The sequence below is a fragment of the Eubalaena glacialis genome, chromosome 13 (genome assembly GCF_028564815.1).
Source record: "Eubalaena glacialis isolate mEubGla1 chromosome 13, mEubGla1.1.hap2.+ XY, whole genome shotgun sequence".
Taxonomy (NCBI): Eukaryota; Metazoa; Chordata; class Mammalia; order Artiodactyla; family Balaenidae; genus Eubalaena; species Eubalaena glacialis.
In genome coordinates this window covers 24961332-24989250 of record NC_083728.1, presented here as the reverse complement: position 1 = coordinate 24989250, position 27919 = coordinate 24961332, and the positions used below count along the sequence as shown (strand labels likewise).

The following is a 27919-nucleotide window of genomic DNA, read 5'->3' as shown; positions in this document are numbered from 1 at the left end:
CACCCCCACCCCTACCCCACACCTTGGGCCCACCCCAGATGAAAGGCCCCCAAATCAACCTGATGGGAGGAGGAGAGGAGCACCCCCTCCCTAGGATGGCCCATTTAAAAAAATCCTAGTCATTTAAGAAATGAGGCTGGGGACAGGAGAAGGGAGCTGGAAAACAAGGCCAGGTCAGGCCCAACTGGAGATGCTGGGGTGCCAAGAACCCTTGAGAAGGGTTTGCAAGCACAGCCCTAAGCTCAGGGCCTGCATGGCTAAGGGAAAGGAGACAGACAGACAGATAGTCTGACTCCTCAAGGTCCTGCCTGCCTGGTCGTGGACACTGACACTCACCACCACTGCCACCACCACAGGCCTCCAGAGGGAGAATTTTCCAGTTACTCTGAGATAGGGTTTGCTAAGCATCCCCTCTGGCCCCTGATCTGGGGCATCCCTGGGGTCCCCCTGAGACCAAACCTGGGAGAAGGAGGGACTCTAGGAACATGCAAAGGCGGGGAGCAGAGACCCCCGCCCCACCCTGCTGCTCTACAGGATGGTAGCTCCGGCTGCATCTGGGCTCCGAGGGTCCTTCACACCGATGATGAAGTTATTGGTTCTCCGGCTGCCATGGACCCAGGACAAGACATCTACCTTCTCCACGTGGTGACCCCTGGCTTCCAGGAACTCAATCTCTTCCTCTGTGAACTCACCTGAAAACCATTCCCCAACATATACACATTCAGAGAGTTTAGAGCACTGGCTCAGGAGTCTGATGGTCAGACCTGAGTCCTGGTCCTGGATGCCCTACTAAGGAGCTGTATGACCTTGGGCAAATTGCTTTACTTCTCTGAGCCTCAGTCTCTTCACGTATAATAAAATGGGTATTATCTGAGAACCTACCACATAAAGTTGTTGCAGGGATTAAAGAAGACAATGCACACAATGCACAAAGCTCAGAGCCTTGCATATAGTAAGTGATTGATAATGTATAGTCATTCTTAATATTGGAAAAAGGGCTTGGCTTTAGGGGTCTTCATTCCACCTGCCTAGGCCAAGCTGCCATCATTACTTGCCAGGATTACCACATAGCCCACTAACGGGTCTTTCTGCTTCCAGTCCTGCTTCCTTACAGCCTATTCACACAGCAGCCATTAGTCAGCCCATGTCACTTGCCCTGCTCAAAACCTTCCAACAACTTGATGACTCTTAGAATAAAATCCAAAGTCCTTACCAAGGCCTCTAATGCCCAACATCATCTGGAAACTTGTAACTCTCTAAACTCCTCTCCTCATTTCCTTCTACTCTCTCCCTTGCTTAACTCTGCTCTAGCCTCCTTGCTGTCCCTCAAGTAGGCCAAACATGCTCCTACCTCAGGGCCTTTGCACTTGCTGTTCTCTCTGCCTAGAATGCTCTCCTACTAGATAATCACAAAACTGGATCCCCTACTTCATTCCAGTCTTCAAGAACTTCCTTGCCACTATCTAAAATAGCAGCCCCTGTCATCTTTACCTTGCTTTATTTTCTTTCAAAGTACTTACTGCTACCTGCATCTTGTTTATTTATTTACTGTGTCTCTCTCTACTAGAATGTAAGTTTTTTGAAGGCAAGAATGCTGTCTTGTTCACTATTGAGTCCCAGTGCCTAGAACAGGGTGAGGACACAGTAAATGTTAAACAAGTATTTTCTAGATAAATGAACAAATCCCCACTCTCTCGCATAAGTTCGGGTCTTCATCATCTCTTGCCTGGACCATTATCCCAGCTTCTTCTTGTGTTTCTCTGACTTAAGTTCTCCTCCCTTCAATCCACCTCCCCTACATAAAACAAATCATGTCATATCCCTCCCCTGCTCAACTAGATAAAGTCCATACTTCTTAACATGAACCTCCACGGTAAGCCCTGTAACCTCACCTCCCACTGCTCCTCAACAAAAATCTGATCTTCTTACTTCCCCAAATGGGATGATTTGGGGTAGTTCTTGAGATAAAGACACACATTAAATAGCATTACACCACCAAGTTGGAAATATATTCCCTTTGTGGTTCACTTTCAATCCTTTTGATAATAGAAAGGACTACGTTCCAGTCCGGTCTCCAACCTTTCTAATCTCCTTCTTTAAAAGAGAGAGCAGACCTCAGAACATTCTGTGGGCAAAAATGTCTAACTAAAACCTAGAAACATTTGATTTTTTGTAGCTGTTTATCATCTATTTGTGGCAAATGATGCCATTTTTCCATTTGTGATTATGATATAAGGTTTACTTTTAAAATACATTCAGGTTAAAAAGGAAATCCATTTGTAGACACACATTATGTAAATAATGCTTTAGATGGTGTGCAAATCTGTCAAAAGTCATGAAGTACTGGATAAATTCTGAAGCTTGGGAAACAATGTCTCTAGTCCAGCTGGCCCCCTGGCTGTTCTCTGAGACATTTTTTCTGGCTTTGCCCAAGCTGTTCCCCCCAACAACCTGACCCCGTCCAGAGTGTTCTTTACCTCCACATGCCAAATTCCTGCTCATACATCAAGGTCCAGCCACTTGTCACCTCTTCCATTAAGCCTCCCGGAGCCCTCAGGTGGGTGAACTTTCCCTTCACCAAGCCTCCGCTCGTCATGTCTTAGACTGTGTGCCCCTCAAGGGAGGGCTGGGATGAGCACCCTCACCCCCACAGTAACTGAGCACAGAGCCTTACATTCTATAGAGACCTGAAGATGTTAGTTGAGCAATGTTCATTTTCAAGGACTTGGCCTCATCACCCATTAGCTGGGATCCAAGTGTCACTAAGCAACCACAGGGTGTGACTACTGAGGAATTAGGTCTGTGGCTTCTACCATGCTTCAGTCCAGGAGGTATCAAGAGCCATGTGGTAAAGAACTGAGTCTTTCGTATCAACCAGGTATGTATCTGATATCAATTCTGCCATTTATTGGTTTGTCTTTGACTAGTTTATAACCTCTGTGAGCATCAGTTTCTTTATCTGTAAAATGGGGAGACTGAACAAGCAAGGACCATGTCTCATGCAATTTTGTATCCCCTTTGGACTAGCATAATACATTGTTCTAATAAAAACTCCTCAAAGGTGCACATACTTTCCCAGTTATGAAATTACGCTGTGTCCAAAATTAAGCACCCGTCCTTTTTAGAGGAAAGTCTTATCTCCTTACCATAATCTGTAAGGTCTATGATCTGGCCCCTGCCTGCTTTCTGATCTTATCTTACCCTCACTCACCCTGGTTTCCTTTCTACTCCTAAACCACCAAGCCCATTCCTGCAGTGAGTTCTTTGCATTTGTTCCCTTGGCCTACAAAGCCTGCCACAGTTCTCTGCTTGGTGGGCTCTTTCTCACTCTTCAGATCTCAGCTTAAATGGCACCAAAGAGAACGCTTCCCCAGTCATCGAGTTAGTCATATACATCATCCTGCTTTAATGCTCTGCAGAGCATTTGTTTTGCTTTTTCATATTTCTTTGATTATTTCTTTTCCTGTCTGCCTGTAAATGCAGTATCCCTAGCACCTAGGATAATGCCTGGCACACAGTAGGTATTCAATACAAACTGTTGAATGAATGGTTTGCAAAATGAACAACTATATCTTATTTTACAAATGAGAAAACCGAGGCTCAGAGTGGAGATGTGAATTTCCCAAGGCCACAGCCAGGAAATGGCAGGACAGGTTGCAATCCGCAGATCTTCCACTGTTCCAGTAGGAGTTGGTTAAAAGAAACCAAACTTTCACTGGCACGGAGTTGGTGCTGGTAGAGGCAGGGGCACCCTTGGAAGGAGCCCCTTTCTCCACCCTGCCCTGTGCCCACCCCATGGGGACCTTTGCTCTTCACTCACTGTCCACCTGCAGGAGGTTGGTCTGCAGGTCGGGGTGCAGGCGGCCACGGGCCAGGCTGTCACTCAGGTTCCGGTTCAAGGTCAGGACATTCAGCAGGACCTGTAGGCAGCCAAGGGGAAGAAGTCAGGGCTGTCCCAGAGGTGTGGGTTCAGGAATCCACAGCCTTCGCCCCTGGTCCAGACTCCTTAGTCTTTAGAACACTTACACCAGGGATGTCATCTGAGTTTCTCAACAGCCCCAGAAAACAGGCAGGCCTGTGATGACTGTCTCCATTTCACAGAGGGGAAACCAAGGGCCAGAGAAGAAAAGCAATTCATTCCAGAGTTTGGAGAGAGCTAGGGAAGAGGCATCACTAGCACCCAGTCTGCTTGAATACAACCCAAGGCTCTCCTCCCTTCTTCTTGGCCAGGAGAGGGCTAATAGCTGGGGGTGGTCTAGGGCACAATGTGGGTACTTTCAGCTTACTGGCTGGAAGTATGGGTAGGCTCTGTAACCAAACTGTCTGCCCATTCTTACTAAACTGAACCTAACTTCTTAACTTCTCTGGGTCTCAGTTTACTCATCTATGAAATAGAAATAAGGATTCCTCCCAAAGTTGGGAAGCTTAAAAGGGTTACCACGTGTAACACTGTGCCTGGCACTTAGTAAAATCTCCATAAATGTTAGCTATTTGTTATTATCTTCATTTTACAGATGAGGAGACTGAGGTACAGAGAGGTTAAGTGAATTCCCCAACACCACACAGCTGGAAATTGGCAGCACTTAGGCTGGGACCCAGAGGTGTCTGATTCCAAAGCTCAGGTTTGTTAACTCACCACCTGCCAAAGTACGGGCCTGACACATATATCAGATGCTCAAGATATTCGTGGAACTGTTGTGAGGTGTTTTAGAAGGTAGCAGGCCCTTCCTTTCAAAATCAGACCCTAAAGAAGGCTGCTTGTTATTCAGATGTTGACTAGAGGCATGATGGGACTAGAGATTGACAGAGCCCAGGCAGCCCAGATGCTCTATCACCTCTCAATTCTACTGGTCCTGCGATTTCCCTGCAACCCGAGACGACATGGCGATTCAGGGCTCCATTTTTGCTAAGAACAATGTAGTTCATGTCCCCAGAGCTCAGGATGGGCCTGGCACAAAGCAGCCTCAGCCCATGTCTGCTGCGTCTCGAGTAGGAGATGAGGACAAGTCAGAGACATGAGGGGCATCTGCAGCCCAGGTCACAGCTTGCCTCCTGGCCACAAAAGGCCCATCACGGGGGAAAACTCACCTGGGTCAGGCCGCTGAGGCCCCGGGCAGCTCCATTGGCCCCCAAGGCAAGGTAGGTCCCACAGAGTCCTTCTGCTGGCCGGACCACAGTGGGCAGCAGGAAAGACAGTGGCCGCTTCCCTGGCTGCACTGAGTTCTCCTGTTGTCAGAGGACCGAGACCACAGGGGAATAAGAGGTGGGGCAAGACAGGAAAGGGCTATTCCACCACTCTTCCAACATCTCTCTCTCTTCTGAATCTTCCACAGGCGCAGTCTTCATGGGGACTGGCCCATCCCCAGGCCACAGTCTGCTGTTCGTGAAATGGGCAGGGTCGCTGGATAACTGAGGTAGATAATGGACCCACTGAGCTAAGGGGCTGCTATGGGGCTACCATGGGTGGCAGGAGAGGGATCAAGCCAAGAAAGATGACTATGAGAAAGAACAGAATAATCCCCACCCTGGTCATCTCTATCTGTCTTTGTCCTGCTGGGGTCCCAGCCTGCAGGGAGTTAAGAATGCTGCTCTCACAATAGACAATAATTCACATCTCCTTTCTTCTTGGGTCCCTCTTCAGTGCCCCTTTAGTGCTCAGCATCACACAGTCATAAACTCCTAATGCTGAAAAGTACCCAAAACATCAAAAGGGGGCCAATATCCTCACTGTAAAGTAGGTGAAGAAACTGAGGACTAGAGAAGGGGCAAGACTTTCCCTGTGTCACACAGTGAGGCGGTAGCAGAATGGGACGAGGTTTCTTGGCACCCAACAGGCTCCAAGCCCTGGACTTGGGCTGGGGATGAAGTGGACACCTTGTTTAGGCTGTTTTTCTTTATAATATAATTTCCTAGAAGAAGTGGGGAGGGAGGAGCAGTCATACTACTGCACATTCTACCTAGCCTCAGGGTCCCCAGGGGAGGAGGGACGCAAGGCCCTACCAGGCTGGGCGCAGGGTGGTTAGCAGTCCTGTTTGGCCAAGAGAAGTCCAGCATCTGGCTGTTGAGCAGGATCCCCGAGGGGGTGATGAGGCCGCTGCCAAAGGGCCGGTTCAGGGAGCTGGGGGCCGAGGTTAGGGCCAGGTGAGCCCTGAGCCTGCCCTCACTCCCACCCACCCCCCACCTCCTTCCTGGTCCAGATGATCTCTTGTGCCAGGTTCTGAGTCTGAGCTGGCATACCTGACCATGGCTACAATGAAGTCATCAGGGCCCATGATCAGCACCTGGGCAGCCGTGGGAGCCCCATTTAGCTCATAGATGGGCAGGAGTGGGACAGGGGCTGTCTGGGAGTCATTGATCTGGCCCCGGAAGTAGGCAGCCTCCACTTTGCTGAAAAGACAAGAGGTAGGGGATGAACACACAACAGGCTCTCATTACACCCCACCTACCACACTTTGTGCTGTCTGTGCAATTATTTGATTAATATCTGCCTCCCCCATTGAACTGTTAGGTCTATGAGAGCAGAGGCTCATTTATTCCTAGCATATAGGGAATAAACAGGAAATAGTTATTGAACTGAAGGAATTTATTTAGGTGTTATTCAGGTTTTCTTCTAGAGCCAATGTTTAATTTATTTCATATTTAAATCAAGTCTTTTAGTTACTTGACTATATTCATTTAATCCTTTCTATGAAAGTACCTGGAACATAGGGGATGCTCAGAAAATATTTGTTTCGAATGAACAAACTGAATTCATTTAATCTAGCGTTTGTAGTCCAGAACTAAAGTTTTATTAAGAGTTTAGTTAGAGGAGGGTTTTGTATACAGGGACCTTTACTTGCTATTAGAATTTTTTCTTCAAGGCACAGGAGTACTTGGCACAGCAATAACTATTTATTGGATAAATTAGTTGAATTAATTTAACATAGGTGTTCGTGTTTTAGAGCTAAATTTGCATTGATCTTGAAAACACGCAATTTTATATTTTTAAAGTTCAACTGAGGGTTTCTTACCTGATAATGGTTAGTTAGTTATTCTAACTGACTAGAGAATGACAAGTTACCAAGGATCACTAAGGACGTCCATTCAGTTTTCAACCACGAGGGCTAGTGGCCACACAGAGAAGGCACAGAGGGTTTTGTTTCAAGTGGTTTGGGGGCAGGCAGGGGGGAGGCTTGGTTTTTAGGCTTTATCCTTGTGGCCTTGAGCTGGTTTTCGTTTTTGGTTGCTGCTGTTTCTGCTTTTTAATTATTAGCTGTTCATTTAGTCTCATCATTTGCAACTTAATTCATAGAGGGTCGTTTGAGTATCAGTATAAATTTACATGAACTATATTTTTGGCTTCTGATTTTTCCTTTAGCTAGCCTTTAAGTCAGTTATAGTAGCAGCTAAATAGTAATCAATCTTACCTCTATTGCCAATTGAGAAAAACAACGATATTTGTTGAATATTTATTATGTGCCAGACAACTTGCTAAGTGCTTTGCATGTATGATCTTGTTTAGTCCGCACCACGACCTCATGAGGCTGGCACTGTTAATGGCAGGCCCTTGTAGAAACTGAGACTTAGAGAGTTTAAATGACTTGCCCAAGGCTGCACAGCTAGTGGATGGTGAGGCTGGGATTTGAACTGAGGCAGTAAGACTAGAGCCCACAATCTTACTACTATGTTATGCTGCTGATGTAAGTACATTTGAATCAAAATCCCCACCACCTCTAGTATTTGCTTGGGGGCTCTTCTCATTGTTATTAGGCTTTTTTTTTCTACTCAAAAGGGGGAACAGATGGGTCCATATAGGTGCCCTGCTAGGGTCAAAAAAATTTGAGAGCTATATAAAGTAGACCACCCTGTTGTACAGATGCGGAAACTAAGGCGCAAGGTGAGGCAACTAGTGTCACACTGTGAGTTGGGGTTGAGCTGAAATTGACTTGGGCCTCCAGGCCTTATTGCTCCACCAGCTGCTTTTCACCTGATTCTTTCCCCACACCTGCCACCACCTCTGCAGTACCCAGGGTCCTGCCCTCGGGACCCACCTGAGCATGTCATCCATGCTCTCAGTGATGGTAGAATCGTAGACGGGATCTCCCAGTCTGCTGGCCAGAGCTAATGCGATCTTCAGGGTCTGAAAACAGAGCAGGGGTGTGGAAGAGGTTGCCAAGCCCCTCCCAGCACCCACACCAGGTGCTGTGTGAGAAAACTTGGAGGTGATTTAGTCAGGCCTCCTGGCACTACCCCATCCTCCCACTCTTAGTGTCCCCAGACCCAGGGTGGAGTGGAGGGGTCAGCCTTACCTCTGCCACCCAGTGCAGAGCCTGTTCCCGGGATACCAGGCTGGTGAGATTGAAGCCCTCGAGGATGTTGAGAGCACTGATGAGGGCAGGGCCCGTGTGTGGGGGTCGGGGACTGAGAACCAGGTGGCCTGAAAGGACAGGAAATTACCGAAGGCAGGGGAGGGGTCAAGGCATCTCCACATCCCTCCATCACACAGACTGAAACCACTGCACTGAACCCCCTCATCAAGTAGGAAAACTACACTGGGAGGCAAAGGGACCCACCCAAGTTCACAAGGCAAGTCAAGGGCAGGGCCAGGACTCCAACCCAGAACACTTGTCTTTAGTTTCCTCGTCCATATGAGGAAACTAAGGCTCAAGAAAACTGTGATTTGCCCAGAGTCACACTGCAGTCCATTGGCAGAGCAGGGACAGGTGTCCAGATGTCCAGAGTCCTGGTCCACCATGTGTCTCCTTTCAGCTCCTCCCTTAGGCCAGGATATTATTCAGGGCTCCTGCTGGTCCCACCCCTGAAACTTCCTGGAAACAGCAAACTTCTCTTTCTATTTGAGGCCCCTGTTATTGGATGTTTGGACATCAAAGGAACAATAATAATACTTGACACATGACCGTAACATTAACTAATTAACTCATTTAATCCTCATAACGGGTACTGTTATCCTTCCCATTTTACAGGTAAGGAAACTGAGGTACAAAGAGGCAGCTGGTCCAAAGTTACAAGAGGTAAGGGGAGCCCAGAGTACTCAAGGTACTGGCATTGCCAAGAGAACCCAGGCTGCGGAGGGCAAATGGAAATCAAATACTACACATTCAGTGCCCATTCCGATCAGGGTAACTTCCAACATCATCTCATCACCTCCTCATGGGCACCCTTAGCAGTAGGCACTATTATTATCTCCATTTTAAGGAGGGAAACAAGGCTCTGAGTGGGAAGTGGCTTGTTCAAGGTGAGTGGCACAGCTGGTACTCAAACCCAGGTCTTCCTGGCTCCAAAGCTATGCTCTTCCTCTGCTCAGTATAACACCACTTCTGGTAGAAGAATCAGGCTTAAGAGATTGAGGCCTGGAAACCTGAATGCAGAGGTGGCCTCTCCTGGAGCTTGAGGTTATCTGGGCCTCCTCGAGGGGAGAAAGCCTGAGAACCTTCTGAGGGACTCAGGAACCTACCACTTTGGGTTTGCAAACATGGAGTTTACCCATGTCATAAGCTTGGCTTTCTGGGTTCCTCACTGGTTTTGAGTTTGGCAGGTTAAGTTCCATTCCTCCCCTGGGCCTCAGTTTCCTTTTGGAACAATGAGGGGGCAGGTCTCTGACTGTCTTGAAGGGTTTGTTCTAACCTGAAGCTAAGATGGATTTTGGTCTTATGGACTCTTCTTAGGAAGCATAGGGCAGTGAGAGTGGGGCTGGGGAGGGGGCTGAGGCAACACAGACCCTGAATCAAGAAAACCTATGGGGCTTCCCTGGTGGTGCAGTGGTTGAGAGTCCGCCTGCCAATGCAGGGGACACGGGTTCAAGCCCTGGTCCGGGAGGATCCCACATGCCGCGGAGCAACTAGGCCCGTGCGCCACAGCTACTGAGCCTGCGCTCTGGAGCCCGCGAGCCACAACTGCTGAAGCCTGCACGCCTGGAGCCTGTGCTCCGCAACAAGAGAAGCCACCGCAATGAGAGGCCCTCGCACTGCAACGAAGAGTAGCCCCCGCTCGCTGCAACTAGAGAAAGCCCGCGCACAGCAATGGAAGACCGAACGCAGCCAATAAATAAATACATAAATAAAATAAATCTATTAAAAAAAAAGAAAACCTATGGCCAGAACCCCAAATTCCAGGCCTTAGCCTTTGACCAGACCTCCCTCCCCATATCCTAAATATTTGGGGTAACTGACTCCACAACTACTTTAGAAGTAGGCTGACTCTGGCTTGCTTCAACGGTTGGCTGTTTAGGCAGCTCACTGTTTCGGTTCCTCTCTTGTGAAATGGGGAGGAGCCACTAGGCCAAAAGGATGTGGCCGTGGACTGGGAGGCTTCTCCTGAGTGGGGACCCTGGGAGCTGGGGGAGAGGTCACCTCTGTACACGCCACACACAGGCTTCTCCAAGAGGGCACTGTAGTTGCTGAAGTCCTCCTCAGTTATGACACCCCCTGCATGCTGAGCCTGGAGGGGAGAGAATGACCCCCACCACTGTGAGTCACACACCACACTGTGAGCATGCGGTTTAGCCTAAGGTATATGTTTGGATCATACACAGATCAAATGGTTATAAATATTGTGCCTTCTGCAGTTCCCATCATGGCCTTTAGGGACCCCATCAGCTGTGGGTACCCCAGGAAACAGGAAGGGGAAAAGCACTAACAATAAGCACCCACTATGTGCCAGACATTGTACTGGATACAATCTATGAATGACCTCCTTAGCTTGGCATTCAAGGCCCTTTGTGATCTGGCCCCTGCCTACCTCTCCCACCTCACGTCCTGCTAGTCCCCAATGAGCTCTGTACAGCGACCCAGAGTGACCTGCAGGTCCTGAACTCATGACTCCATGTCTTTGAACATACTGTCCTCTGCCTATGTAGAAGGAAGATTTTCCACTTACAGCAGCACTTGCCTAGGAGATATCAAAACTGAATTCTGCATTTCACTACAACCAACTAAAGCCACTCCAAAACCATGAACTCTGGATGACCCTCGTAGGACAACCCTTAACGGGACATAACTGAGCACTCTACTGAGCAATGATCCAATCTTGTACAAACTGATGGGCTCATTCTATCCAGCATGCTAATTTTTAATCCTAAATTAGCATAACCACTAGGAATCCTCTCCTTTTTTAGTACTTTTAAGTACCTGAAGCCTGTGACTTCTAATCTACCCTCAGTGACCTACACATTGAATTTCTTGGCTTTGTCTGGTAAATTAATAAACTCAGCTTTGGGTTTTTCTCTCTTAAAGCTCTGATGGTCTTTGTTAGAGTTTCCTTCATCCCCTTCTCCACCACCAAGAGAGGATATGCAACCCAGGTCTGGCTAATCAGAGCATTCCTTTTCCGTGCTACCGTGACTGGTTTGGGAATAGTCATGAGACCTATGACGGGCTGATGAGACATAACCTTGAGGCTTTGCTGGAACTATTTGAGTGAGAAAGGCTCTTTCGCTGGGATGGCTTGCCGGAAGGATGGCTGGTGGAGAGCAGGCGGGGAAAGGATCTGACAGAGAGTGATTTCAAACAGCGGAAAGTAGAGTTGTGAGACCGAAAGAAAGAGAGACAGAACAAATCCTTACAATGGGGATGGAGTCCCTGGACCCAGTAGATCTAAAACAGTACGCTGCTGGACTTTCCAGGGATGTCCATTTGAGATAGGCATCTATCACCACATCCGTAACTCCAATGCCCAGCACAGAAGCTGGCACAGAGCAGGGTCTCCATGAAAGTAGAATGAATGATGGACCTGTTTAATTCCCACAGCTGTATGGCAGAGATAGATATAACCACCTGCATTGCACAGATGAGACAATCACTGAGTTGGTCTGTGTATCCTTATCTTGAACATAATTTTCCGTTAGTGGTTTTGAACTATCAACAATAGTTCTCATAACCCATTACTGCCTCAGACTAAGACTCTTTGGGGTTGGGTGGTAAGCCCTTGTGTCAATCCTCCCCAATCCTCATAGTCACCAGTGAAGATGGTGTCTCCCTCAGTCCCTAGAAAATCCAGGGAGCAGGGTGGGATTGTGGGCTCAGGGAAGCTGAGGCTGATCCTGGGTCTCCACCAGGCCTGGGAGGGCCAGGACAGGCCACTATACAGGTTGGTACCAGCCCTGGGGAGCTCAAGGGTACCTCTCTCAATCAAGACAAAATATTCTCATCACCCTAGGAGGTTCTTTATGCCTCATCCCAGTCAACCCCTCCAATCCCCCAAACTACTGATCTGATTCTGAGGTTAGTTTTGTCTATTCTAGAATTTCAAGTAAATGGAATCCCCAGTAAATATATGCAGAAAGAAAGACAGGGAAGTAAGGGGGAAGAGGACTTCTCTGCAGTAGGGTCCTCCGCCGCAGGGCCGGGGGTGCTCCACGCGCTCACCTCGGCCACCATCTCCAGCGTGAGGTTGCCACCGGCATAGAAGGCAGCGGGGCCATAGGTGCCAAGCACATCCAGCACCGCCGCCAGGTCAGGCCGTCGCAGCAGTGAGCCAGGTAGTGGCGGGTGACCCGAGGGCAGGAATGTCTCACGGAAGCGCTCAGATGCATTGGGTGGCGGCTGTTCGGCCAGGGCTTGGGCTGCGGGCAGGGACACGAGGCTGGGATGGGGGTGTCGGGACTGTACACGCAACAGGTGGGGTGGATGAGGGCTGAGAGGCCGGCCCTAAGCCCTCCGGCCCCCCAGGAGCCTGTTACAGATGGCGGGGGTGGGGGGTGTGGGTAGTGGTGGTGTATATGGGCCAATCCCGGATCCCTCCCAGTGAAGGTAGGGTGGTATGCGGAGGGGGTCTGAGGAGCAAACTGGAAGAGAGGCACTTCCTGGCTTAGGACCTAAATCGCAGAGGTTCCCTCTCCCCTCTCCGTCAAACTCATGCCTTTCCCTCCACCCCCAGGCCCCACTGACCTAGATCATGGGTCATGTTGAAGCCATCTTGGGCCACAGCTGCTGCGAAGGCGAGGACTTGGGACCATGGCAGCCTGGGGGAGCCGGAGAGCAGGGGGTGGAGGAGGTCCTGGGGGGAGGAAGAAGGGTCCTGGGGGGGGAGGGGGGTTCCTGGGAAGGAGAGTCCTGGCAAGGGAAGGGGATATTAGGAGGCGGGAGTTGGGAAGGGAAGAATCCAGGAAGGTAGGAGAAGGCCACCCAAGGAGGAGTGCAGGCAGGGGCCCCTGGTCCCCAGGGGGAGAACCTTTACCTGCCATAGAGCTGGTGAGCTTCGTGTAGCCCCTTCACCATTCCGGGAACCCCCACCAAGAGCCCAGGCTGGGCAAGGCGGGCAGGTGAGGGAGAGAGGAGACCAGGTCACTGGAAGGGGGGGCGCTGGGCTGAATTCCGCAGAGCCCCAAGCCAGGGATGGGGGGCTGGCACAGGGGAGAGACACAGGCCAAGTATCCCAGAGGAGGGATAAGCTGTCCCCAGCAGGCATCCCTCCCACCTCCCTGACTTCCTATCAGCAAATGCAGAAAGGCCTCCTTTATCTGTCATAGCTGAGGGATTTATAAATTAAGCAAACCCTTTTAAGAGCCAAGACATAACAATTTAGATGGAAACCTGTCTAGATTGGATTATACCTACTCTTGCCTTTTAAAACAGTGGGCAAGTGACCTTCATTTAACCTTTTCATTAACACACCACCATTACTCTGAGCTGTGATAATTCTGGGGTGTGTTTGGCTTTTGCCACTGCACTAAATATCTATTTTTCCAAGTTGTTCTATTTCCTCCTTTGCTCTCAGTAGATAGTGGGTTTGCCTCCAGCAGTTCCTCTATAATCTTCCAATATGTCATGGGCTAGGAAAGTTACCAACAACAGCCTCAGAATGAGATGTGTGAGTGATAGTGCAGCTACTCTGTGACATCTCAGACTGCTCAGTGGCTCTTTTTCTTCCTTCTTATGTGCCAGATAGGCAAGGTCACCAGAGAAGTAAGGTGGTGCTGCACTGCCTGTTATCAAACATTCAGATTTTTGGGTTCATTATTATTATTATTATTATTGGCTGCACCGTGCAGCATGCAGGATCTTTCCCCTACCGGGGATAGAACCCACATCCCCTGCAGTGGAAGCGCAGAGTCTTAACCACTGGACCGCCAGGGAAGTCCTGGTTCATTATTTTATTTTACCACTGGACCGCCAGGGAAGTCCTGGTTCATTATTTTATTTTGGGGGCTGCCTATCTCCCTCATAGCCTAAGAGCATCCTGTTTAACTCTTTCCCTCACCTCCACAGTAAATATTCAGCAAGGTAATGCTTGGGTTAGCAGAAGGGCAGTGAAGGGAGACACCCCCTCTTCTCACCAGGGTCCCCACCTTGGTCTCCCAGGATCTCTGCAGGGCCTCTTCTCTGAGAGCCCCTGGTGCAGACTCCCGGAAATCAATTAGGTGGCTCTTATTCCGTCGGATGTCATGTACCAGCATCACACCCCCACTAGGAGAGACACAGAAGGGGGAGGGTGATGATAAGATGCCACTCCTCTGAACAATTAACCTGCTGTTCCTCAAGCCCCCCACGCTGATGGCTATAGGCTCAGTCTGTCATCAGGAGTCAGGTGTCTGAGCTCCCTCCCCAGCAGAGATTCAGAGACTCAGCTACCCTATCAGGGTGGGGAGTGAAATCAAGGGGGTGGGGGACCCAGGGTCCATGGACCTCTTCCAGCCTGTTATTGGAGCCTTTAATCCCTGACGAGGGAAAACCCAGAGACTGGGAGAGCAGGATATTCTGCTCCCCCTCTGCCCCCACCTCCTACCACAGTTGGACCCCTGCCAGCTTCCTGCACCTGCCTCTGTGGTACGTCCCTCTCCCTCTCCCAGGACTGAATTATGTAAGGACAGACTGTACACAACCAAAAGTGCAATTTCTTTCGTAGGGCCTGGAAGGCTGGTCTTTCAGGAGCCAAGATATGGACTTGGTCAGCTTGTCCCTTTTCTGTGGTTTGCTTCCATCTGAGACGGGGGTTACATCTGAGATAACTGGCCTGCCAGCTAACATAATAGGGAAAGCAGGACAGCTAAACAAAAGGGAGTGGTAGGAACTATGGCCAAGTGGACAGTACAAGCCCCATCATGGGAAACAGCTTCTATTCAGCTCCAGATAACTGCAGCCAGGTGAGAATGTAGGCCCAATGTTATTAGGTCTCCTGATTGTTCAAGAAATGTTAGAAATCTGGATTTTTATGAAAATTCTCAACTTTTTAACATCAGCAACAAAATTTTTAAAAATTTAAGTGTGCAAACTAAACCAGGCTGTGTGCCGGGTGTGGCCCATGGGTGGCCAGTTTATAGTCTCTGTTTTAAGAGGTCTTACCCTGGGGTGTATTTTTGGAGAATAGAGGATCCATTGCTTTCATCAGACTCACAGGGATTTGTTTTAAGGATTTGTAAACCCTAAAAGTTGAAGTATCACAGCCTTAATTAATGACAGTATACCCCCAACTGTGTACCTCACTTTAGAGTTTATGAAATCCTTTTTCCAGTTAAAGAAAAATCTTCTGAAAACACCTCCTTGGATTCCATGTAAAGAGAAGGGGGCAAGATTGGGTGTAGAAAGAGAAAATGCAAGGAGCTGGGGCCCAGTTGCCCCTCTGCTCAAACTTGGAGGAGCGCACATGAGGCCCACAGACCAAGAGACAGAAGGAGGCCTGGGGAACCCCAACCTCCGCAGCTGGGAGCTTCTTACCCGCCCAGGCCAGAACTGTGAGGAGCCACGATCCCCAAACACAGGGCTGCTGCCACAGCTGCATCCACGGAAGATCCCTGTTTACTGAGCACCTCTATGCCCAGCGATGTGCAGTGGGCGGCATCAGTCACCACAGCGCCCTGGTGAAAGATCTGGAAGGGGGAGGGGACTAGGTGGGGGCAGAAGGGGCCCCCTGCCTCCCAAGGGAACCTCCACTAACCCCAGAACCTCCAACAGAGGGTGGGGATGGGAGCCCTGCCCTTTTATTCCCTTGACTCTCCCCATGAGTCTTCTTTCCTTACCTCAAGTGCCTCCTACCTGATCAGTTCCCTTCTTTGAGCTCTGTCTGCCTCATGCCCAGGAGGCCCTCCCTTGAGACCTTCCTCTCCCATGTCACCGCCCTCTCCCCTTTCCATTTGCTGGCCCCCTTTCACCACTCAACCAGTCCTCAGTTACCAAGGTCTCCTTAAGCGCTTCTTCACCCCTCCTCCCCAGGTTCTCTCCTCTCCCCCTCCACTTCCTCCTCACCTGGGGGTCCCCGAAGTAGATCTGCATGATGAGCGCCACAGTGACTCCGGTGGCAAAGGTGAGGCAGGCCGTGACGATGACCGTGAGCCCGTCCTGGCGGCAGGAGCACTCGGACGCTGCCGCGGAGAACGGGTCTTTGCGCGTCTCCCGCAACGGCGACCCGTCCTGGCTGCCCATCTCCGACGACGATGACGGCAGCCGCTGCAGCCGCGCTGACTTCAGGAAGGAGTCCGGGTCTGCGGGCGGCGGGGGTCGGTCTGGGCGCCTCTTACCCGGCCCTGCCCGCCCTCTAGGCGGGGCTATTCCGCGTCCCCCCCTCTCTCCGCGCCCCCCCCAGTCAAACTCCACTAGACAGCACTGCTCCCCTTTCAGCGTCTCCCCGATGCACCCCAGGGAGGGCCGTTGGGGGGGGCGTGGGGGGTGGTCCCCGCTTGGAAGAGACAGGGACCCCCAACTGGGCAGCAGGGCGGCTGGATTCCCATCCCTAGGCCACATTGCCCGGGACCCAGGACCCAGGGCTGAGAACACTTCCTGGAGAGGCAGGGGTTGGGCCCTCCCTGGAAACCAGATCCTGCCCCAGCTGGGGCCCAGCCTTCTGTGCAAGGAGGCAGCTCCATAAACTGAGCGGAGGGGCCCTGTCTTCCAACCTTGTTTTCTTGATCCATCCATCCATTCATTCATTCAACAAATATGGAGGGCCTGCTATTTGTCTGGTCCCATGCTAGATGCTAGGGGAAAGGAACAAACAGTTCCTGCCCTCATGGGTTTTGAAAACCAGTGGAAGAAGAAGATAATAAACAAGTAAACAAAGGAGTATATCATTACAAGTTGTGGCAGGTGCTATGAAGAAAGAGAAGGATGACAAGGTCCTACTGTATAACACAGGGAACTATATTCAATATCCTGTAATAAGCCATAATGGAGGGACTTCCCTGGTGGTGCCGTGGTTAAGAATCTGCCTGCCAATGCAGGGGACACGGGTTCGAGCCTCGTCCGGGAAGATACCATGCCGGGATGCCACGGAGCAGCTAAGCCCGTGCGCCACAACTACTGAGCCTGCGCTCTAGAGCCCGCGAGCCACAACTACTGAGCCTGTGGGCCACAACTACTGAAGCCCACGTGCCTAGAGCCCATGCTCGGCAACAAGAGAAACCACTGCAATGAGAAGCACGCACACCACAACGAAGAGTAGTCCCGCTCGCCGCAACTAGAGAAAGCCTGTGTGCAGCAACGAAGACCCAACGCAGCCATAAATAAATAAATAAATAAATAAATAAATAAATATTTTTTAAAAGCCATAATGGAAAAGAATGTGAAAAAGAATGTATATATGTATAACTGAGTCACTTTGCTGTACAGCAGTAATTAACACAACATTGTAAATCAACTATACTTCAATTAAAAAAAGAATAGAATTATAACAACAACAAAAAAGGATGAAATGATAGAGAATAATGGTGTGTGTTGGAGGAACTTAGCTGGGGAAGTCAGGCAAGGATTCTCGCAGAGGCGACTTTTAAGCTGAGAACTAAGGGATGAGGAGCCAGCCATATGTAGAGCAAGGAATGAGTGTGTAGAGTGTTCCAGAAAGAAGGAACAGCAGGTGCAAAGACCTTAATGTAGGAATACGTTTGGTGCATTAGAAAACAAATAACCAAAGTTGGGGTGGCTCTGGTGTGGTGAACAAGGGGAAAGAGTAGTAGGTGGAGGCTAGGGCAGATGCGCTGGGCCTTGAGGGCTTAGTGAGAAGGTTGGATTTTACCCTGAGAGCCATAGGAGGCCACTGGAGAGTTTGAAGCAAGAATATGAAGCCGTCTGTTTTGTGTTTTAAAAAGATCCCTCTGGCTGCTCTCTGGAGAATGGATCTAAAGATAATAAAAGTAGAGACAGGGGACATTTGAAAGCTACTTACTTGCTGGGTGACTATGGACAAGTCATTTCAAGTCATGAGCCTCACTTTCCTCATCCTAATAATGGAGCTGATCCCTAACTGGCTGGATGGGTACAAGGATTCCATAAGGTGATGTATACCAGGCACTCTGTAGGTGCTCACTCAAAGTTATTTCCATTTCTTTTCCACCCTGGCCAGGGCCAAGACCCTCTTCCATCCCATAGTTTCCCCCCTCTGGGATATTTTAGCCTTGAGCCCAGGTCTCTAAATGGTCTAAAGGTCCTGGGTGTTTGTGAATAGTAAAGAAAAATAGCCTGATACCTTGACCTTAATATGTGACTGTACTCACAATGTGTTTTTAAAAGTTCATTCATTCAGAATTTTTTGAACACTTGCTACTATGGCCTGGGAGTATAACCCCTTTAAAAGTCTGTGGGATAATATTAAGAATTGACTGTTATATTTTCCTGTTTAAAATACTATCATGGTTCATCAATGCCAAAATGATAAAAATCCAAGCTCCTTAACCTGGTGTTCAAGGCCCTCCATAATCCATACTCCCCTCTTTTGTATAAATAAGAAACCACATACATATATAGATAATTTTTAGAAATTCTTCATGGTGGTTACTTTTGGGGGAAGATACTGAAGCTGGGAATGAGATGGAGTGGGAGAATTTTTTGTTTGAAATTTTTACCACTTACATATATTTCTTTTGTTTTTTAAAATCAATACATATATTTTTAAATAAATAGGAAAAACTGCAGGAGATAAGAATGGAGAAGAGGACTTTTACTTTTTCTCACTGTTCTTTTTTTTCACCATGAACATATAATTTGTTTTAAAATTTCTATTTAAAAAAAGAGACTTGTCTTCTGGAAGCCTCCCTCAGTTGATCATGCTTGCTTCTAACCCTCAGCACCAGCACCAGAGTCTGTAAATAAAACTAATTTACAGTTGATAAACTAATTCAAGTTGATATTTCCAGGCACTTGTCCTTAAATTTGTTTTCTCCAATCAGATATGAGGAGCCAGGAGGTGAAGATGCCATGGCCCCATCAAAGTTAGATATATTCAAGACTTCTTATTCTACCAATAATTTACTATGAATATATAATATAAATATAAATGAATATTGTTATCCATTTATTCAATAAAAATATTTACTGAGTACCAATTGTGTAAGTGGTGGGGAAGCAATACCATTGATTTTGCTGATGTGTAAGGACAACAGCAGGACATTGGGAAAAGGCTAGTTTGGGACCAGAAGAAACAAGTCATTTGGGAGAAAAAGGATGAGTTTAATTTTGGCTATTCTGAATTTGTGGGACAACAGCAGGAGTTGTCTGAAGGCAGTTGGCTTAGTAGGCATCTAATTTTTATCTGCTTAGTCACCATTCCCCACTCAACTTTCTTTTAGAGAACACCAAATCCCCTCTCTCCTTCCTCATTCCCTCATTCCTGATCAGAGTGAGTATATGACCTAGGCCTAGCCAATGAGAACAGGCACCTCTGTACAGTGATTGGTTCAGGTTCACGTGACCAGCACCAGCACCAATGATATTCAAACTCTGTTTTGTTTTGTTTTTTGCTAAAATATTGGGAAAGAGAAAGACTTTCTTGTCTAGGTTGCTAAGGTGGTAAGATGTAAGCCTGTTGCTGCTGGGGGCATCTTGCTCCCACAAGATGGGAGGTTTTCTGAAGATGAAGCCCATAAAAAGGAAGGCAAAGCAAAAGATGGAGAAAATCCAAATCTTTTTCAGGTACCTCCATGCAGCTAGGCCTGAAGCCCTATATCCTGAACTTTTCAGTTATGCTACCCAATAAAATTCTCTTTTTAGATGTAGCTCAGTTTTAGCTGGGTTTATGACAAATGAACCCTGAACAGAGTTGACTTGGCAAGTCTAGCACTCAGAAGAGAGAGCTTAGCTGGAGACTGGGATCATACCTGGCTTGCTTACTCCCCGAGGGGAGAATCACTAAAGATTTTTGAAACAGGGAGTGACATGATCAGAAATGCAGGGTGCTGGATGGATTGGGTTGGGAGGGGGTGGGGGAGAGTCAGGAAGCAGGAAGAATAGCTAGAAGCGTATGGGTAATAGAGATAAAAGAGGATGGTGGCTTAGTCTACAGTGGTGATGACAGGGATGGTGAGATGGAATTTGGAAGATACTTAGGAGGAAGACAGAGAGCATCTGGCCACTATTTAGAAGTAAGCAGAAGGGAGAGAATCATGGGTGGCTCCTGGGCTTCTACCTTGGGGACTGGATGGATGGCAGTGTCATTAATTGAGAATGACATTGGGGGAAGAACAGGTGCATGGGGAAGAGAGGATGAGTACAGCATGGAACATGTTGAAGGTGAGGGACGTTCAGGACATCTAGAGGCAGATGTCTGGGAGAGAGAAGAACACATGGGCGTGGAGCTCAGAAAAGAGTAAAGAAAGTTTTCGCCAATCTTGGAGTGGTAACCATCTAGCTCTGTTTTCCACAGGGCCTGCTGTGGGGTGCCTGGCACTTGGTTCTGTGGAATGGCAGGCTAGAGGCCAGCTGGGCACAACCAAAGTCCTGCATAAGAGGATGGGGCAGTGCCATCAGGTGGCACCAGCAGGTTGACAACATAGGGGGTCATGTTAGCCAGCAGGCTGGTCCAGCTGGGCCAGAGGAGCCTTGGGGCTTGGAAGTAGTGCTGGGAGACATGGTATTGAAATGACTACACAGGTAGGATGGCAAGGTCCTTGGAACCTTAGTGCACAACTTGGCATAAGGTGCAGCTTCCTAGAAACTCAGGTGACCAGGGTCTCTGCTGGATTTTTATACAGTTGAGGGCAGAGCCTGTATTAACTCCTCAAGGAACTCCCTGAGGTTTGAGAACTCCCTCCCTTGCCATTCTTTCATCCTGAGATCTTCTCTTTCATTCATTTATTTCTTCAAAAATTTTTATTGAGAGCTTAGCACTGTGCTCGATGGTGCAGAAAGGATGGTGAACAAGACAGTCATGATCCCATCCTCACAGGGCTTATAGACATGGAGTAATCAAAGGTTGCACAAATAAATAATCACAGGTTTTGATAAATGCTAAGACATTCATAGGAAAGGAGGATAAAACATATCAGGGGTTTCCAATCTCTAGACTGGGAGAGATAGGCATTCCCAGTTGAGCTGGAAGAGGAAACTAAGACCTAGGTCAGGGTAGCTGTGCCCATTGTCACACAGTGAGTCAGGGCAGTGCTGGGACCAGAAGTAGTATTCTTGGCTCCTGAATAAAGGACCTGGTTTCAGGCTGGTATCCACCAGGACACATCCTCCCACTTCTCTCCCTGCTACCTCCTGATTCCAGGGCTACTCCCTTCAGAAAAGAAGTTTTAATCTGCGGCTTTGACATGTGATGACCATAAGCCTCCCCACCCTCCCCTCAAACCCCCTCCAGGAAGGGTACAATCTAGTCAGGTTGGCAGGGGCTGCTGGTCAGGGCCAGGTGACTGGAGAATTGTGGAGGGGGAAAGAATTTGGGGCTGTCAGGCTAGGAGTAGCCACAGAAGGGCCAGGCCAGAGAGGGCTGGGCAAGAGAAGCAGGATCTGCCAGGCTGGTGAGGGATAGGGCTCAAGTGCAGGCACTGAGAGGAAGAGAGAGTGAAGTAGAAGGAGGCTCTAATGCCAGGAAGTGACGTTGAGGGAATGGGGAATGGAGGATGGAGGATGAAGAATGGAGGGGAGGACAGAGAGCTGAGCCACATGGACAGGAGAAAGAGCATTAGGGAAGAAATGCTCGGAGAGCTCTCAGCCCCAGGTGTCCCCCAAGCCCTGTCTCCTCCCTCCCTACTTCCACCCCTTGCAGTTCCTGCAGAGGGCTGAAGAGAAGACAGTAAAATTCTGGAGCCTGCTTCCTAGGGGGCAGGGTACCTTACTAACATCCTGGCCTGATCCACTGCTCTGGGAGGGGTGAGGTATCCACAGGGCAGTGAAGGTGCTCTGGTCCCCAAGGACTTTGAGAGGTCATGCAGTCCATCCCCCTGTCTCCCAGTACCCATCACTTGCAGATGGGTGGGAATCATATTCTCTTTACCCCTCCCTGGACACGAAGAGATTCTCAGCGTCTTCTCATGGTCTCTCCTTCCCACAATCCCTGGCTGTGGGGAAGTTCTTCTCAAGACCTAGCCTCTATCCATCCTGCTGCAGTCTCTGACTTGGTTTCTCCTATCCTGTTCTCTGTGACTAGAGAAAATCCTCTTCTAGGTGATCACAGCTGTTCCTTAGGAACTCCCCCCCAACATTCCTTCCTTATTAGTTCGTTCTTCCCAAGGGGGTAACCCCAACCCCTCCTACTGCAGTCCCTAGCATCGTTCTCCCTTGTCGCATCCTAAGCCTCCAAGGCAGAAATGTATCCCCAACCCCACCAGATAATTAACAGAGACAAGGGAGGAGAAGGGAGAGGTCCAGGAGGAAGGGAATGAATTAGGGAGATGGAGCTGGAGGTGATGCTTCGCGCAGATGAAGGAGGACCGGGGACGTCCCAGGGGGCAGGGACGGGGCCAGCGGGCCTCACCGGTATCTGGGTCTCCCAGGAAGGCGTCCTCGTCCTTGCGGCTCCTCAGAGGGACCGCGGGCGCCGGCTCGTCCTCCGGCAGCCTCGGGAAGCTGGTGATGCTCATGTAGTCCACCGGCGAGTAGGCGCCCAGGGCGCTCTCCTGACTGGCCTCGTTCTCTGCCGCCATCCTCGCCCGCGCCCCCAGCAGCGCAGCGCCTGCCGGAAGTGGGGCGGCAGGGGCCGGGCTGGAGCTGGGGGCGGGGGGGGGGGGGCGGGAGGGAGGAGGGAGGAGGGCGGGGCCTGAGCTCCTGGACCGCCGGGAGGGGGCGCCTCAAACCCGGACCCTGGAGGGTGTCGGGGTTTGACTCGGCCCCGCCTGCTTAGCGTTGTCAGCCTGCATTGGGAGCGCAGGTTGGGGTGTGGGTGTGGATGTAGAGCCTGGAGGACGGGTCCGGGTCGCGCAGTCGGGGGTCAGGAGGGAAGAGCACGCGGTAAGCGCGACCTTAGTGGCTCGGGGCACCTTACGTAGCCCAGGGACCAAACCCCTTCCTCCTTCCAGTTTGAGCTAGGATCCTCCTCAGACTCCAGGCTCCTTCCTCGGCTCGCAGTCCCTTTCACTGACTGCAAACCTCCTGTCGACCCCAGATACTGTCTCTAATGCCAAACTCCTCGAACCTCAGACCCCTCCTTGGACTCCAAGATCCTTATCCTCCTATCTCAGACTCTTCCTCCGACCCCAGACCCCTCTTTCGACTTCAGACTCCGCCTTCACCCCCGACCCCCAGCCCCAGCCCCTACTTCATCCGCAACCTGCTTCATTTCGAGGCCCCTCCTTGGACATCTCTCCTCGGACGTCAGATCCTTCCCTGGACCCCCCACATTTCGTCGACTCCTCTTTCAATCACACCCCCTTCTAGGACCCCTGACCTATCAGCATAGGGCAGTGAGCCTAAACTTGAGCTTGTTTTAGGATCTTAAAAGCGGATCCCTAGATTCCACTCTAGCGATCATGATTTAATTGGCTGGAATGGGGTCTCTGGAACTTGCATATTTACCATTATTTAAAGAGTTTTTATTTTATGTGGTTCTGGAAAGGAAACTTTGAGAAAGAAATCATGGTGGTGGTGATATGGTAGGAGTGGGCTGGGGTGAGGGAGGATAAAAGGGTAGGGAATGGGTCTAAAGTCTAGGTATCTGGGTTCTATTCCCTCTGCTACAGCTTACAAACTGTGTGATCTTGGGCAAAACACTTAATCTCTTTGAGTATGGGTTTCTTCATCTGTAAAATGGAGAGAATGACAGTATCCATCTCTGGGTTGTGAGGACTAAATAACACATGGAAAGTTTTTAGTATATGGCTTGACACCTACTTAATACAGTAAATGCCATAATCATTATTAACATTTTTTTCTTAATCTCATAGATTCTCATCTTGTCCAACCCGATCCATCCTCTTCCCACTGAGGAATTCCAACTACACCATAGTTTGCACTACTACCCCATTTCCAGGGACGGGGTGTTGATTCCTTATATTATTAGGCCTCTTGTCCAGACTTCCATTTCACAGTCCACAGGCAGAGGGAGGGGACTGGTCAAGCCCCTGGCCACACATCCCCTCCTTCCCCAACCCCAGGCTCCAGGCTCAGAGATGACCTGAACTGCTTGTAAATCCATTATGGGCCCAGCATCTGCAGTGCCACCTGTAGACAGGAGAGGGCAGCAGTGTGTTGGGAACAGCTCTGGGGCCTGAAAGAAGGGCTGGGAAGAGAGGGGAGAAGGGAGAGGGCTGCCCAGAACTTTGTGTGTGGGATGGAAAGATGACCATTTATACTAGGACTGTGTGCCATTGCATGTGCCTTTCTCTCCACAGAGAGGTTCCTATCTCCTCAGTGAGGTCCGTAGGGCTTATTATGCTTCAGTGAAGTCTGATCCCCTGAGTAGGGTCTGTCCCCACTAAATAAGGTCTGTGCCCCCTCAGTGGTGTGCATTCCCTCAGTGTAGTAAGAGGCCCTTCAGTGGGGTTGAGTCCTCTCAGTGGGGTCCATGTTTCTTTAGTAAAGTCTATATCTTTTGTATCTCTTTGGAGGAAGCCTATGTCCCCTCAGTAAGGTCAGTGACCTTCAATGCCATTCATGTCCTATTAGCAGGGTCCACAGCCCTTCAGTGAGATCTGAGATGCCCCAGTAAGATCTGTGTTCCCTTAATGGAGTCCATGTACCTTCAGTGAAGTGTGTGTGTCCCTTTTGTGCAGTTAATGCCTCCTCGATGAAGTATCATCTTCTCAGTGGGGTCCATGTCTATTCCATGAGGTCTGTATCCCTTCCGGGAGCCCTGAGACCCTTTCCTCAGGGTTGGGTAGGCTCTGGATCAAGGTCTGACCATGGGGAGGTTTGTTTGTTTGTTTGTTTTCCAGTTTAGGGTGTGCTGGCCTTGCGATTGGCTGGACAAAGAACAAGAGAGCAGGTGGGAAGGGAGGCTGGGCCAGGTGGGGTCCTGTGTAGCTTCAGGAAGTGGGGGCTGCCTGCTTCCGGGCCTCAGAATCACTCTTGGAGTTAGATACTTAAGGATCCTTCCTGCCTTGACGGCCATTCTGTGAACCGATGGGGAGGAGTTGGCCCTTCTTGGTGGTAAGTGCAGGTGGGAGATGGAGGGTCCTGGCTGGTCTCTCATTTCTGGAGTGGAAGGGATAGAGGGAAGCCAGAGGTATCTGAGCCCAGGTGTGGCAGGGGAGGGGTCTCTTGGTGAAGTAAGAGACTGGGAAGGAAAGAAGGGTGTGAGTGATTCCTTCTACTTGCATAGACTTTGTCATTTTACAAGCCTTAGCGTCAGCCTGATGAGGCGGTAAAAACACCTGGAGTCAGGAGACCTAGGTTTGGCCCAAGTTACGGTCGTTGTTTTTTCTGTGACCTTGTACAAAGTCCTCCCTTTCCCTGAGTTTACCATTTATGCAATGAAATGGGTTTATTAGCAAAGACTGAAGGCGCCTCCTAGTCCTCACTTAATGAGTCTTTGCATTTTAGGTCTGGATGGAAATTTGTGGACGCAGGGAAAGTAAAGACCTATCCTCAGGGGTGGAAGAAACTCTGAGTTTACTCAGGGTGGGGGATAGTTCCCAGAGCGGAAGGGTGTCACCCGGAAAGGACCCTATTCCACCTGGCTTTTCTACTCGGTGGGGTGACAGGCTTGCGCAATGAGACCGCGGGGCGGCTACACGATGGGCCTGACCCAACTCAGCTCGTTAGCCCAGCTCTTTCCCGCTCGTGCCCTGCCCTAACCTAACTCCACATCGGTAACTCCAAGACCCCACCCCACCCTGGTCACTCCATGGTCCTGCCTCCTCTCCTGTCACAGCCAGCCTCGCCACCCCCTGTCACTCCATGGGCCCACCCTCTCTCCCGTCACGCCTGGCCCCTCCCCTTCTGCTTTCACGCTGCGGTTCCACCCCTTCCGCAAGTCAGCTCCGCCCCATCCCCCAAGCAATGCTCGGCTTTTCCCTATCGGTTTCTTTGCTAGCCCTGGTCCCACCTCCACCAGGCATGGCTCCGCCCCTCCGGGGCGCCCCCCCGCCACATGCCTAAGCCACGCCTCTGCGGTCAGGCCCCGCCCCTTCTCGGAAGGCCCCGCCCCTCGGTCGGCCTGTTTTCCCCCTCCCGGCCGCCCGCTGAGACCGCTAAGGCTGCTACGGTGTTCGGAACTTGAGGTGATGGGGCTTCCCGAGGAGCGGGGCCGGAGCGGCGGTGGGAGCGGGGTCCGGGAGGAGCCTGGAGCCCGGAGCCGGGCACGGAGTTGGTCTCCGCCGCCCGAGGTCAGCCGTTCCGCGCACGTCCCCTCGCTGCAGCGCTACCGCGAGCTGCACAGGCGCTCCTTGGAGGAGCCGAGAGGTGAGGCCGGGCCCGGGCGGGCCTGAGAGACGTCAGGGAGGAGAGAAGTGGGGGGCTCACAGGAGAGTGAGGAGTTGGGGGTTCCCTTGGGAAACTGAGGGGTCCGTGAGAAGACAGAGGTTTTGTGAGGGAAGAATTGCGGTTCTTTAAGGAGACGGAAAAGGGGTTCCGGGAGGAGAGGTGGGTTCTCTGAGAAGGAGGGTTCTGTAGGAAATGAGGGTTCCCTAGGAATTGGGGGGTTCCTTGGCGGCTTGGGGGTTTCGTGAGGAGATGCAGGTTTTGTGAGGAGAGTGAAAGTGTCCTAAGAAGAGAACAGTTCCTCAGGTGAAAAGGCGGGTTCTTAAGGGCGCAGAGCGCCTTGAGGAGAGGCGGGCCACGAAGAGAATTTTCTTTGCCGCTTTTCAGACCAGCCCACCCAGTGCCTCCTGACACCTTTAACCTGTGAGTTAGTCTCCACTGCTGAGGGGCAGTAGGGTCCCATCCCGGGGTCCCCAAATTAGTAATGGAGTCCCAGATCTATTTTTAGTATTTCAGAAATCCCAATGGAAACTACCATATAAGACTGAACAAGTCACTAAAATGTCTTTTAAAAAAAAATTAGGGATGGGATTGTAATAACTCAGAAATTCTGATAGGTAGTTCCATGCCTTTAAGAACGTGTGGGGAAAATTCCCCACCTGTGCCCTCAAGCTGGGTTAGGGGTCACAACTGTAGCTGAGTTGGGAGGCAGCATGATGTTGGCAGTGGGACAAGCATAAGCCACCGAATCAAACTCAGAAAAATCTAGATTTAGATCCTGGCTCTACCACTCATTTACTGTGTGGTCTTAGGCAGATTTTAAAACCTGTCTGAAATTCCTTTTCTTTATCTATAAGACAGAGGTAGTAATACCTGCCTCACAGTTTCGTTTGAGGGCTAAAATGAGTAATAAGCGAAGTGTGCATTATAGAGTGCCTGGTGCACAGCAGCATTCACTAGATAGCGGTTAGTATGATAACAGTAAGAACAAAGTGGATGAAGCAATTATTGAGTAATGCAAGATAAGACTGAATCAAGTGTAGAGTGGTTGATTGCTGCATGCAGTGTCCAAGTTTGAGTCCTCAGACCTCTTTTATTTTTTTAAGGTGTTCATATAGATATTTATTGACTAAATTTGCCTACATAGAGAGTGTCTTACTGCTCATTAATGTATACCACACCTTAGACAAATATTACACTTAAAAGAGTCAACTGGTTGGTAATTCTTTCCTTGCCAAAAGTTTCTACTCTTTATAAAAGAATTCACAGTAGGCTTCCTTTAATAGGGAAATGAGTCAATATCTTTAAATAAAAACACAATCACATGGAACTTTCATAAAACACACTTACATCACACACCTGTATCCACCAACAATTCCAGGATTCTGACTTCTTGGGATAACACCATGTTTTTGTTGGGATTC

The 27919-nt window shown here is 49.8% G+C and overlaps 2 protein-coding genes across 6 annotated transcripts in view; one reads left to right on the top strand and one right to left on the bottom strand.

Annotated features, from left to right (window-relative positions):
• Window positions 1-32: 32 nt before the first annotated feature.
• Window positions 33-27885, bottom strand: GGT7 (gamma-glutamyltransferase 7). 4 transcript variants are annotated; one of them, XM_061209900.1, is made up of 16 exons: window positions 27846-27885; window positions 22615-22812; window positions 16179-16414; window positions 15651-15802; window positions 14273-14402; window positions 13174-13241; window positions 12885-12958; window positions 12363-12559; window positions 10350-10437; window positions 8289-8416; window positions 8031-8119; window positions 6238-6387; window positions 6001-6118; window positions 5089-5226; window positions 3821-3920; window positions 33-692 (listed from the first exon to the last, which is right to left on the bottom strand). In XM_061209900.1, the coding sequence occupies exons 2-16, from the start codon at window positions 22781-22783 to the stop codon at window positions 529-531; spliced, it is 2001 nt and encodes a 666-aa protein (XP_061065883.1). In that variant the 5' UTR covers window positions 22784-22812; window positions 27846-27885; the 3' UTR covers window positions 33-528. The 4 variants fall into 4 exon arrangements, with proteins under 4 accessions (XP_061065883.1, XP_061065884.1, XP_061065885.1 ...); XM_061209901.1 differs by having other exon boundaries at window positions 14285-14402; XM_061209902.1 differs by lacking the exon at window positions 13174-13241 and having other exon boundaries at window positions 12885-13014; window positions 14285-14402.
• ACSS2 (acyl-CoA synthetase short chain family member 2) overlaps window positions 26221-27919 on the top strand; it is a 50123-nt gene continuing 48424 nt past the window's right edge. For both annotated transcript variants that reach the window (XM_061209899.1, XM_061209898.1), the window contains exon 1: window positions 26221-26477. In XM_061209899.1, the coding sequence (XP_061065882.1) occupies window positions 26300-26477 (178 nt within the window). In that variant the 5' untranslated portion in view covers window positions 26221-26299. The remainder of the gene's footprint in view (window positions 26478-27919) is intronic.